The 13,451-nt window shown below is 39.4% G+C and overlaps 1 protein-coding gene across 1 annotated transcript in view; it reads right to left on the bottom strand.

Moving 5' to 3' along the window:
- Positions 1-13,451, bottom strand: part of LOC110218015 (protocadherin Fat 3) — a 145,478-nt gene that overhangs the window by 7,160 nt on the left and 124,867 nt on the right. Inside the window, 5 exon segments of the mRNA XM_078146185.1 lie at positions 20-55; positions 1,102-1,161; positions 4,313-4,426; positions 8,253-8,908; positions 10,369-10,522. Coding sequence (XP_078002311.1) covers positions 20-55; positions 1,102-1,161; positions 4,313-4,426; positions 8,253-8,908; positions 10,369-10,522 — 1,020 coding nt within the window.

Below are 13,451 nucleotides of genomic sequence, written 5' to 3'. Positions count from 1 at the left end.
GGGGTCTGGGGGGAGTCACCTCGATTGTAGTTCTGTCCTTGGTCCATAACTGACACTGTTTAAACACAAAGCAAAGAGTAATGCTGACAACCCCAGCCACACAACACTGGGAGATTAGAGAGGACATGTTTCAACAACACAGAGGGGCTCTAGCGGCCTACAGCATTGCTTTTCACTGCTATGCAACAAACAAGGGAGATGGTCGTCACCATCACCCAGTCCTGAAGGGCATGAAGAGCTCCCTGGTACAGGCTATTCCCTCCCATTATACCTAGGGGACGAGTCCCCGAAACAGATAAGTACGCTTTCAACCAACTTTCCTGGGGGAAAGGGGAATTCTGCTAAGTCCCACTTCATCATTTACTTTTTTGAGGTAATTGCCCCAAATTTTGCATTTTGGTATGGGCCTGTGATTTCATTGGTTTGGGGAACTACTGGTAAGGTAACTCTCTCTACCAATGCAAATTCTGTAACTTAGAGTTTTTAAGAGCTGTCTATAGCATGTAGCCAGTATATATCAGAGGTAACACTCAAACTCAGGTCTTACTGGTTTTGAGGCCCGCCTTCTATCAGACTCTGAGACCAGCTCTTTCTCAACAACGTTCAAAGTGAGAAAGCAAACAACTAATTTACTAACTTAATTTCTATTAAAGGCACCACAAACTGCTGACTGAATTTAAGGAAAAGAAATAAAAACCAGGTTGCATCCCTAAAGTTTATTATAGGCATGCTCCAGCAGTATGAAACATTGGAAACTTTACCGTTTGGTCCCAGGGTTTAAATATAGATGCAGAATCACACTGATTAGGTATTCTTTTCAAAGAAAGTACTCATATATAGGGAACATAGAGAATATTTCAGGTCACGAACTTCACTTTCTTTTGAAAAACACTTAAAAACTGTCCTGAAGGAATCCTTTTAAAAAGCCAATACCAATGAATGGCATGAAACTAACGACCCCTTGGAGCCAATGCTCTCTCATGCCTCATTCTGTCCTTAACCAGTGACACTGGGTCTAATCCAAAGTAATGAGGGGTTACTAAATTTGAAAGAAAGGTAACTTGATAAAGAAGAAATGTTACAGAAAAAAAATGTAAATACCTTCATTTTCTATAGTGTCAACTACATTGTTGACAAGCTGAATGACAGTCACTATGGAAGCTTGCGGGAGAGGGAAAGCAGACAAGGGAGGGAAAGGATAGCTTTTGGTTAATATTTTAAACATGTATTACTTTCTCTTACCAATATACATACATATATATATATATATATACATATATTCACATTTTATTATATTATACTATACAAACAAAATCAAAGGTTCTACACAATTCATTAAGGCAGTGTTTCAATGGACACCTTATTTTGGGTAACACTGATTTTTAGATTGAATGGAAAATAATGACAAATTTTAGGCCAGTTTAAACCTACCAAAAGGCCCTATAACCAATGACTTTCCTTTTGGACAAGATCTGTGACTTTGTCAGAGTAGGGAACTTTTAGTAAGGAAACACTCTTGAGCACTGCAGATACAAAAATACTTTTCAATTTATAGTTTTAGAGTTGTCTGGGGTGCCAAGAGGTGAACGTCTTGCCCAGGGTCACACAGCCAGTACGTGTCAGAAGTGGGCTTGAACTAATACCAAGGTCAGTTCTCACTACACCACACTGTCTGCTCTCACTCACCAGTGAATACATGTTGTGAATTTACATTGGCTAGACCAGCTAAATAAATTTAAGAAGCTAGCACCTCTGCTACTTCATACTAATTCCTCTTTAGTAACTCTAATGAATCCTGGAAGAAAGCAATTATTTGTTAGGTGGTCCTATCTGAATCAGTCAAGATACTTATAAAGGAGCCTTAATCTCTTAAAGTCAACTGCTTTGCTCATATGCCAGTACCTTCTGTGATAATAACGGGAGATGTCTGGCCTTTATAATGATTAGAATCAGGGAAGGAAATAGCTATGGTTTATAGTTATCACAAGTGCTTTCTGTTGATATGACTAAGTTGAGAGTCCATTTCCCCAAAACTCTAAGGGACCGTACCTTACAGAATTCAGAATGGAATGAGAATGTTTTATTTTGAGAGACTAAATGTACCATGAAGAGATGGCCATATTTTCTTTGCCTGGCTGAGCTAAACCAGGGGTGGTATAAAGAGGCTGCATGCTTAGCTATCCTTGGATGTTGCCTTGTAGCTATTTAGAGTTGGAGGCAGGATGATGATAACTTGCTCCTTCCTCGTTTGTCTAACCAAAACAATCCGTTCTGGAAAGTGGTTAGCAATTAGTCATGGGACTAGATTGAGGTGACTTTCTGTTAAAGGAGTTGGCCTTCCCTCATTCAAAATTGATGGTAAATAAGCACCATCTTGGCCACCCTTATCACCTCATCTCAGCATTGAGAAAAAGATACTCTGACTATTTAGAACATTCAGGATCAACATCAGAACTGATATCCCCTCCTCATGGAATACCTTTCTCTTTCTTAAGCATAGCTGTCTTTTTTATTCAATGGGATTCACATGGTTAAGCATCATATGATGAACTGCTTGTAAGTTGCAAGTCATCCTGAAAATTACTGGCTGGGTAGGGATGGTGGAGGGTGGGGATTGTCAATGGCATCCCAAATGCCATTGGGATGTTCTTAGCAATAGTGGTGCATGGAGTATCAATTCTAGAATTAGTCCTAGATACTATATAAAACATCCTTTTCCTACAGCTGGGGTGATGTTTCCAAATATCTGGCAGCCAAAAATGGATGCTCCATCCTCAAAGTAGTACAGCTAAGCAAAGAGTGAGACTGGAGTAAAGCAGCTGACTTACTCTTTGCCGTTAATTTAATCGTTTAAGCCAGGGGAGGTGCTTAAACCCCTTAAAAACCAAACTTGGCTATGACTCATTGTACCAACATAAGAGCAAGTGCCCCATTATAACACAGCTTGTCACAGGAACTCAAGTACCTTGGGGGTTTTTACACAGTTCCCAAGCTGTAGTGTCATGTGGGACACACAATTCTTTTTTTTTTAAATAATATTTTATTTTTTCCTCAATTACACGTAAAGATCATTAACATTCATTTTTAAAAAAAAAATTTTGAGCTCCAAATTTTCTCTTTCCCTTCATTAGCTCCCTCTTCACTGACATGGCAAGCAATTTGTTACAGGTTATACATGTTCAATCATACAAAACATATTACCACAATAGTCATGCTGGGCACACCCTTCTAATGGCAGCAGCTGGGCTGTTGTTGAAGGTCTGAGTTGGGTTTTTAGACTTTCAGCTTATCTTAAGGCCTGGGGAAACATACTTCTTGTCTCAATATGAGTTCATCATGTTGAATATGCTGTCTCTACAGATCTATAGTCGCTGGGGAAGTAGTATAATAGCTGGAGAAGAACATTCCAAGCCTCTTTTGTATGATTCTCAATCTACTTACTATATGGTAAAATGCTTTTGTGAAACGTTTTTAATTTTATTTTGTTTTCAATGAACAAAAAAGATACATTTTCTTTCCCTCCAGCTTCCCCATTGAAAAGACAAAGAACAAATTCCTTCTAATAAATGCTTTTATGAGGTCTTATCTTATCCCACTTTCTTCTTTCCATGGGAAAGAAAACAAAACATGTTTTCCAAGTCTCTACCATCCTTCACACAGCTCAGGGAACCTATCCCTTTAGGGATATGTGAGAGCTCCTTCTTTTGAACTCTGATGCTTCTCATGGACCTGTATGTTATACTTCATATTATGTTTGTCTGTATGGCTCTTACATTCCCCAACTTTCTCCCTGAGGGCAGGAGTTATGTTCTATTTATCTTTTGTCTTTATATCTAGGAAGAATATTCATGTAGGAGGGCCTCGATAAGTCACTGAATTGAAATCAATTTGTCTAAATTAGTGCTTCTCCAGTTGACAGTGCCTTGGGATTCTGTGTGGAATGTGGAGATGGTCTTGGCCCAGTTATCAAATGAATAGGTTTCTCACTACAGAAAAGCCCATCTTCGAGGGGATCATGGTAAGCAGGCTTTGCCTAAGAATGAAACTAAATGAAGAAGGCAAAATGCATGATGAAGGGGGGGAAGAGCATATCAATAAAAGAAGAAGAAAGCCAATTCCACTACCTAGGAAAGAGGACAATGTGCTAGGAGGCAGGTCCATTTTGGATCCTAGCCAAGAAGGCTTCTCACTAACTACCAAAGAGGCAGACCCCTCTTCCTCCAAGCAGTCCATTGGTGGGGATCTAAGGACAGCTGCAGGGTTAAAATCCATTCTCTTAGAGTTCCAAGAACTGAATTTGAAGATTTCTTACCATTATCATCTCCAGAGTCAGACTGGAAGGAGCTGAGGGACTGAACTTCCGAGTTGCTGCCTTTGTTACTTCCCACAAAACAGGTCACTTCTTCGGCATCATCCACTCCTTTGTCTTCATTGACAGGAAAACATAAAACAAAAATGGAAAGTGGCTCATTTTGTACATATATCCATTCCCGCCACTCCCAGAGCTCATTTTTATTTTTCAGGTTCTTTCCCAACCCCCCTCTCCTTTTTTCATTTGGTCAGAGAAATAATTTGATTCCAAAGGAGAAAATTGATTGTGCCATTGGGTACAAAGGTCTGTCAATCAAGTGATTTGCATTATGGATCTGAAACCCTTAACCCAGGGTAAATGAGCTTTCAAATAGCTGACAGGCAAAAGTGGATGTTCTGTCCTCAAAGTAGGATAGTTAAGTGAAGACTGAGACTGGAGTAAAGCAGCTGGCTTGCTCTTTGCCATTCAGCGTTCATTTAAATCATTTACATGAACTGATGTGGTGTCAACAGTAGGTTAAACAAGATTGCTTTTAAAATGGGGGGTATAAATATTTTATAGGCAAGAGTGCCATGACATTTGTTCAAACTTCAGTCAACAGATAGAGTGGGATTTTCAGCTTGGCCTCTAGAGGGCAGCGTAGCACCAAATTTAGTAATTACAGAATTCTCATAAAATTGTGCTGTTAGAGGGAAAGCCTGGGGTAGAAATGCTTTCTGGATCCCCACACTCTCTTATTCCTTTAGGTACAAATTTATCCCAGGCACACAGATGCACAAACACCACAGGGTCATTTTATTATTTGATGGACTACAATAGTCCATAAAAGCGACCTATATCTTGAGCTTGTCATCATCTGAAAAATGAATTGGCCACTTAGAGAATGTCTTCCCAGCACACTCTACCACCCTTAACAAAGAAGTCAATGCATTAAATAAAAACTCAACAATACTTTGGGGGGAAATCTGAGTTTTGGCCTGAGGTGTATTTCGGAAATAAACCTGTCACATTAAAGAAGGAAAAGAAATGATCATCAGAAAAAGATTTAAATCATCGCACTATGTAATGGTACACAGAGACACAGGCTTGGGATAAAAGGAACAGCCACTCTTCTTCCTGGCCACAGGAATTAGTGTTTCCTGACAGAAAGGGCTATGTCCCTACAGAAGGCATTGCTTTTCTGCATCTGTTGTCAATTAGACAAACCTCAAGTAAGATGCGGTGTAGGATTAATTACTAATATAAAAGCAAAGAAACACCAGGGAGGAAGTCATATTTTGAAAAACAAAACAAAACAAAGCCAAAACCCCCTAAGCTCTGTTTTTGACAAGGGCAGGCTGTATACAAGGTTTACTTTTACCATAAAGAGGAACACAGAGAGTCCTGAGGGTGAGGGCAGTGCAGTCTAGTTGCAGAAATAACAATATAGGAGGTTCCCCTGTACCCCCAAACTGAATTAATTTAACACAAACTCCTGGAGCCTCACGATCCACGTGACACCAGCCGTGGTACTACACCACACAGTTTTGACTGATTTAAGTCATGGCTTAACACAGTGCTGCAGCCTGACTTCATCTCATCTTCTGGCTTTGGACTTCCCACAGGCCTTTGTGAATACCTGCCTTTCTTATGTACTTAACTGTAAAACAAATCAAACTGTTATTATTTACATGTAGGCCTTGTTCCACTTTTAGACTGAGAGATCCTTGAGTAAAGGGATTATATAGATTTACCTTTGAATTCCCAGAAGTTAGTCATGCACTGTTCTAATCTTGATACAAGGAAGGACTAAAGATAGTTCCTGCCCTCAAAGAGCTCCCAGTCTAGCGAGGGAGATAGGATGCAAACAACTATGTACAAATATGAGTATCTATCTGATCAGTTAGAGATAATCAACAGAAGGAAGGCACTAGGATTAAAGGGGATCTTGAATGGTTTCAAGGTAGGATTTTAGCAAGGACTTGAAGGAAGACAGGGAAGTTGAGAGGTGGACATGAGTATGGAGGGAATTCCAGGCACAGGGACAGCCACTGAAAACCCTTAGAGCAGACAATTCCTAAGGACTTATGATGAAAAATGCTATCCACCTCCAGAGAAAGAACTGATGGAGTCTAAATGCAGATTGAAGAATACTTTAAAAAAAACTTTATTATTCTTTTTTTTTTTAGTCTGTGTTTTATTTTGCAATACAGCTAATGTGGAAATGTTTTACATGACTAAACATATATAATCTATATCAAATTACCCATTTTATTAAGGAGAAAGGAGAGGAGGGAGAAAATTTGGAACTCAACATTTAAAAAAAAGAATGTTAAAAATTTTTGTTTACATGTAATTTGAGAGAAAAAAAAATTAAAAAATTAACTCCTGGGGGCAGTTAGGTGGCAAAGTGGATAGAGCACTGGCCCTGAATTCAGGAGGACCTGAGTTTAAATCCAGCCTCAGACACATAACACTTACTAGCTGTGTGACCTGGGCAAGTAACTTAACCCCACTGCTTACCCCCCCAAAAATTAACTCCTCCCCCCCAAAAGAAAACACTTGGAATTGTGAGATTGGAGTATCTTCTGTGAGGGACAGCAAGAAAGGCAGTGTCATTGACCCAAAGCGGGGGGTAACTTATAAGAAGACTGGAAAGATGGCGGGGAGGGCAGGTTGTGAATAGTTTTGCCTGCTAAACAGGATTTTATATTTTATCCTGGATGAGCCGTGATAACAGATTGGACATGGGGGTGGGGGGTAGAGAGAGAGAGAGAGAGAGAGAGAGAGAGTCAAAGATGACACCTAGGTGTGAGCCTGGGGGACAAGGAAGATGGTGGTGCCCTTGACAGTCATTGGAAACTTCAGAGACAGGAGGCTTTGGAGGAAAAGTAATGAGTTTGGTTTTGGACATGGTGAGTTTCTGATGTTTATGGGAGGCCTGGTTCAAGATGCCCACTAGGCAAATGAAAATGTACAACTTAAGGTCAAGAGAGAGGGTGGAGCTGGATAAGTAGATTGGAGAATTATCAGCACAGAGATGATAACTGAACCCACGGAGCACCATGACTTACACATACATGGCAGGTGCCTAATAAATATTAAAGTGAATTGGATTAGAATAAATCCTTACTGGCCTCTCTGTTCCACTTCCTGATCTGAGAGAGAAGGAAAAAAGAAACATTTGAGCAGGGGAACAAATGCAGCAGCATGTATTTAGCATACATGGATGAACGTAGAACTCACTAAGCCAAAAAGGTTACTTTTCAGTGGCACGGAGAACCACAGGCCTGCAGTTAAGAAAATGCTATCTATAGCAGGCAAAACAAGTAAGTGGACCTACTAAACTGTTACACTGATTTGTCATTTAAAATTGGTCACATATCGTGAAATTAGAATCAGAATTGGGAAAAAGAAAACCCACTGTAATGATGTATGACTCAAGGTTTATCTTCAACCATCTTTCTGACTGATTTATTGTCCATTTACCTGGATGCCTAATTGGAGCCAATATGACATTCCAGACACTAGCTCAACCCTTGGACTATGGATCATGCCCCTCTCCTTAAGGGTTTAAATATTTGTGACCCATATCAGTGACCCTGAGGATGTATATCCCAGGCATATCCATGGCATCATAGTGATGATCAGGCTTCACCAAGAAAAGATTAAATTATGTTCAGTGTGCAAAATGTAGCTTCTTATTTATTTGTAAGCTAAAAGAAGGCAGAGATAGGCTGGTGCCAATGGGAAAAAATCCCCAAAAAACAACAACTCTGGACTTAGAACCATAAGACTTGCGTTCAAATCCAGGCTTTGTCATTTATTATCTGTGTGATAACCTCGTAGTGAAAGGGCAGGGATGAACTTTCTAAAGTTCTCTCTCTTTTTTGATTCTGGGATTTGGAAGGAAGCTGCCCACCACCCACAAACACTTCCACCACCACCAGCTCCCACTCACTCTCTGTTCCTGCATCCCAGACACTCTTCCTGATGGAATCACAATCAGAACGACAAGGGGAGACAGCTGGGAGGTTGGGAGCCACGCTGCACACGACCACTCCACGCCTGGCAGTTAATATCCGCGGTGACTCGGGATGAAAAGTGGTCATCTCCTGGTGCTCCACCCCTAGCCCATCCACAATCTTGTCTAGGTTGTTCCTAGAGTCGCTCTGAAAACAAGGCGTGTAGGCCATGGGGCGCACAGGGACCTGGGGTGGGCCAACCTCCTGGTAGATGTTACGGCTGTCCCCACCCCCTCGTAGGTTCTTGAACTGAAGCCCATTGCTTTTGTTTAGTAGCGCTGCAGTGGCCGGGTCCTGGACGAGAGTGATATTGTTCCTGGAATAGTTCTTGTGGAAGACTTTCTTGCGGAAGACGATGAACAAGACAATTAAAACAAAGATGACAAAGAGGACCACGGCAATGCCAATCAGTTCTTCCTTTCCAACGTAGGAGTGGCCAGCTTGGATGTTGGGAACCACCACTGGCCGGAGCCCACAGTACTGGCCCACATAACCTGGGGTGCAATTACAAAGGAAAGAGCCGAACACATTGACGCAGGAACCTCCATTCTCACATTCTTCTCTGTCGCATTCATTGATGTCTTCCTCACACCTTTAGGAACATAGGAAAATAACCCCCCCCCCCAAATACAGTGACTATGGGGGACTAACACATCAGAAGTTTTAAACACACACTAAAGTCACCTCCCTCTTCATCTTTAATAACCCCCTTTTCCAAAACACTCAAAGGATGGGAAAATTTCTGAAGGAAACAATTTTGTTCAAGTAATTGTGTGAATTTTTTTTTTCATGTAATACGGGCCATATTAATGCCTGCCTTGATATAATTCTTAAGCAAACATAAAATTAAACTCAACAAACATTTATTAAGCATGTATCACGTGGTGCAAGGCACCATGTTAGGCTCTAGAGATCTAAAGACAGAAAAGAAACAGTCTCTGCTTTCAAGGAACTTATAACCCTATTAGAAGACAGAATATATACATATTCTGATAAGTGGACTGCTCATTTTTAGTTTATCAGGATATATGCCTTCTCCCTCCATTTTACTATTTTGCTCACTTTAGCAAATGTTATGTATTTATATGAAAGGTTTGATCCCCTAAGGTTTTTGGTAAAATCAACATTGTATAGTAAAATTTTACTAACAGGGCTCAAATGGAAGAAAGGCCAATCTGAATTAGTAAGGAACTGGAATCATAGAAATATGACAAGAAATGTAATTTGATTGCTTTAATTACATTATATACAGCAAATTCCACATAGAAATTCAAAGTAGGCCAACAGAGAGCTATCTAGTATATGTCCTCAGGGGTGTGTTGTAATGACTAGAAAAGAATGGTTTATAATTAGAATATAAGTTATCTATATATACATGGATGCTTAAGAATGATCAAGGAGATTTCGAGGTGGTTTGTACTTATAATAATAATAATAATGATAAAAATAATTCACACTTTTATATAACTTTAAGGTTTACAAGGCACTTTCTTTACAACAGACGTCTAAGGTTGGTGGTGATCTTCATTTTAGAAGTGAATACATTGCGGCTAAGAGAACTTCAATAACTCGCCATGGTTACACACAATGTCAGAGCTTGGATTTGAATGAGGTTTCCTGATACAGATCCAGAGGTCTTTCCACTACATCACACTGCCTCAAATATTTTGAGCATCCTATTTCAATATGGTCATGCTATTCATTTGTACCATCTCTGGAAAAAAATAATTTAAGCTCAACTTCTGCTTTTATCCAAATGGCCACCAAGTCCCAATAATTGGGAGTATGAATGAATGAGGAATGATTGTTTTGGGCTAGACATCTCAGATGCTAAGTGACAAGTCACCTACCCCACAGAATTGCTGCAAGAATCAAATGGGGTCAGGTGTATAAAGGGTCTTGCCAATCTTACAGTCCCATAGAAATACCAGCTATGGTTATTATTGTTGCTAGCAATTTGCAGGCCCTAGAGAATTAGACGGCAGGTTTTCCTGAGGCATGTCCTAGCATCTAAATAGCTGACAGTAGCTGGACCAAGGATGATTCACTTACGTGACTCCAGTAAGCCCAACTTTACAATTGCAGATGAAGGTGTTTCCTATTGGGTCGCAAGACCCCCCATTTCGGCAGGGATTTGGGAAGCAGGCTGTAATCTCTGACTCACAGTTCCTTCCAGTGAATTGTGAGAGACAGGTACATTGATAGCCTGGGGAAACAAAAGACCAGGACATTCCATGAACACAATGGTGCATACTCAGAGGCTGTGTTTTCTAATGTTTTCTCTCCAGTTATTATCCCAAATTGCATAAGTGTTTTTTCGGGGGTGGGGACAAGTAGAGTAGAGTGATATGTAAGAGGGGAGGGCTTTGACCTTATGGTAGCCAAGTTCATTTGCTCTTTTTTATATGTTGCTTTTGCAAAGACCTTTTTCTTCATAGAAATTTAGAATTTTGGAACTGAGAACCTTGTGATGAGCTAGTCCATCCCATTTAACAAGTGACAAACCTGAGGCTCAGACAAGTTAAATGACTTTCCCTAGGTCACACAGCTAGTTAGTGGCAGAGTTGGGATAAGCAGTAAACCTGGGAGTCAGAAGGACCTAGATTTAAATCTCATCCATGCCTATTATAAATGTGCACCATTGGGGAAAATCACATATCTTCTCTTGGAAGGAGAAAGGAAGGGAATAAGCATTTCTATTGGGCCTATTACGTGCCAGGCACTGTGCTTAAGCACTTTGGGCTTTACAATTGTTTATTTATATTTTTGGCTAGGCAATGGGGTTAAGTGACTTGCCCAGGGTCACACAGCTAGTAAGTGCTATGAGTCTGAGGCTGGATTTGAACTCAGGTCCTCCTGAATCCAGGGCCAGTGCTCTATGAACTGCGTCACCTAGCTGCCCCTGGGCTTTACAATTCTTACCTGTAAAATAGAGATTCTAATATCTACCCTGGATACGCTATAGGGTGGTTGTAAGGACCAGAGAAGGTGATCTAAATGTAAATACTACACAAAAACGAAGGCTTTTATTAGTCTAATTTACCTCAGGGGATGAGAGGCCTTCACCTGCTGTTTAAATGATTTGTCTAGGTTTGCTGGAGGTATAGAATACTTGGAAGCAGTAGTATGAGATAATGCAAGAAAGGTAAATAATACAATTAAATAACTGGAGAGACTCATTACTCGTGATTGGGTCGTGCCACTTTAGCAGAAACGGTGATTTAGTGCTGCCAATCAAACTGCCAAAGGCTTACTTTATAGAACTAGGAAAAATAACAATAGAATTCATTTGGAAGGACAAAAAGTCAAGAGTCCAGGAAAATAATGAAGGCAGTAATGCAGGTTCCCTAAAAGTACTAAATATAAAGCAGTAACCATTGAGAGCAGCTAAAAAGTAGAAGAGTGAATCAGTGAAACAAACCCAGAAACAACTGAACTAAGGCATCTCAGTGTTAGCAAATCCAAAAATAGGAAACTATTCAATAAGAAACACCGGGAAAACTCAACAGCAGTTTAGAATAGTATCTTGTATCACATATTACAATAAACTTCAAACAGTGAATGTGACTTCAATGTAACAGGTCATATCATCATAAATTTTAGAAGATAATGGAAAGTTAACTGTTAGATCTATGATCAAGCGGAGAATCCTTAAGCAAACAAGAAAGAGAGGTGGATCAGAAAAAAAGAGACCATTTTTATTACAGAAAATTAAAAACTTTTACATAAACAAAATGAATTCAAGAAGAATAAGAATATTGGAAAATAAAAATCTGTGCATCAAATACCTTTGGCAAAAGTCTGATATCTAGCATGGATAAAGAATTGAAACAAATATATAAAGCTAATATTAAGTTTTCAATCGAAGAGTGATCAAAAGAAATACATTTTTAAAAGAAACATAAACTATTAACACACACACACACATACATATATATATATATATATATATATATATATATATATATATATATAGAGAGAGAGAGAGAGAGAGAGAGAGAGAGAGAAGAAAGAACAAATATTTTGTTCATTGGGGAATGGTTGGACAAATTGTGGTACGTGATCGTAATGAGATATCAGTTTATCATAAGAAAGAACCAGTATGAGGAAGGCATCAGCTTAACCTAGGAAGACTTGCATGAACTGATTCAGACTGAAGAAAGTAGAACCAGGATAACTATATACAATGATTACAATCATATGAATGAAAACAACACAAAATAGCAATTGAATTCAGATTAACTGCAATGATCAATCTTGGTTCCAGAAAACAGATGATGAAACACTACAACCCCTTCTAGGTAGAGAGCTGCGAGGCTATGGGGCAGAGTGTTGCTTAGGTTGTCAGATGTGCTGGCTTTGTTGGTCAGTTTTACATGTTTTTCCTTGTTATAATGAGGGTTCCAGGGGCAGTTAGGGGGCGCAGTAGATAGAGCCTTGCATCTAGAGTCAAGAAGACCTCAGTTCAAATCTGCCCTCAGATACTCACTAGCCGTGTGACCCTGGGTGAGTAACTTAAGCTCTGTTTGCCCCAATTTTCTCACTGGTAAAATGGGGACAGTTATGGTACCCATCACCCAGGGTGGTTGTGAGTATCAAATGAGAAAAGATTTGTATTCAGTATGGTGGTTGGCACATAGTAAGCATTATGTAAATGTTAGTTATCATTATTATTGTATCAGAAAATGGCTGGGCTATAAAGTCCAAAAAGCATCAACAAAACATTATAAATAAAGAAACAAACAAATTGAAGGTAAGATGAACTGTCTGATTTCTCTAAATGATGGAAGGAAGAGTGGTATGTGTCATGCAAACTTCATAAAGAGTTTGTAAATTATGACCCACATAACCTGTTTCCACAATATATGCAACGCCATTGTCTTGACAACTTAAGAGAATAATCATTAAAATAATAAATACCCAATTATGTAACCTCATGGTATCTGATTGATGGTATTGATATGGAAGTACAGAATTATGTGATACCCAGAAGTCTTTCTGGTTTGGAGTAGTACAAAGTATCCTGGGGCTTAGAATTAGGAGGTCTAAGTTCCAGAATTATGTTTTATAATATTTTATTCCATGACCTTGAAAAATCATTTAACCTCTATGTACATTAGTTTTCTCAACCTATA

This window comes from Phascolarctos cinereus, unplaced genomic scaffold, assembly GCF_003287225.1.
Source record: "Phascolarctos cinereus isolate Bilbo 61053 unplaced genomic scaffold, phaCin_HiC Scaffold_726;HRSCAF=1367, whole genome shotgun sequence".
NCBI classification, from domain to species: domain Eukaryota; kingdom Metazoa; phylum Chordata; class Mammalia; order Diprotodontia; family Phascolarctidae; genus Phascolarctos; species Phascolarctos cinereus.
This window is presented reverse-complemented; position numbering and strand designations above follow the sequence as displayed.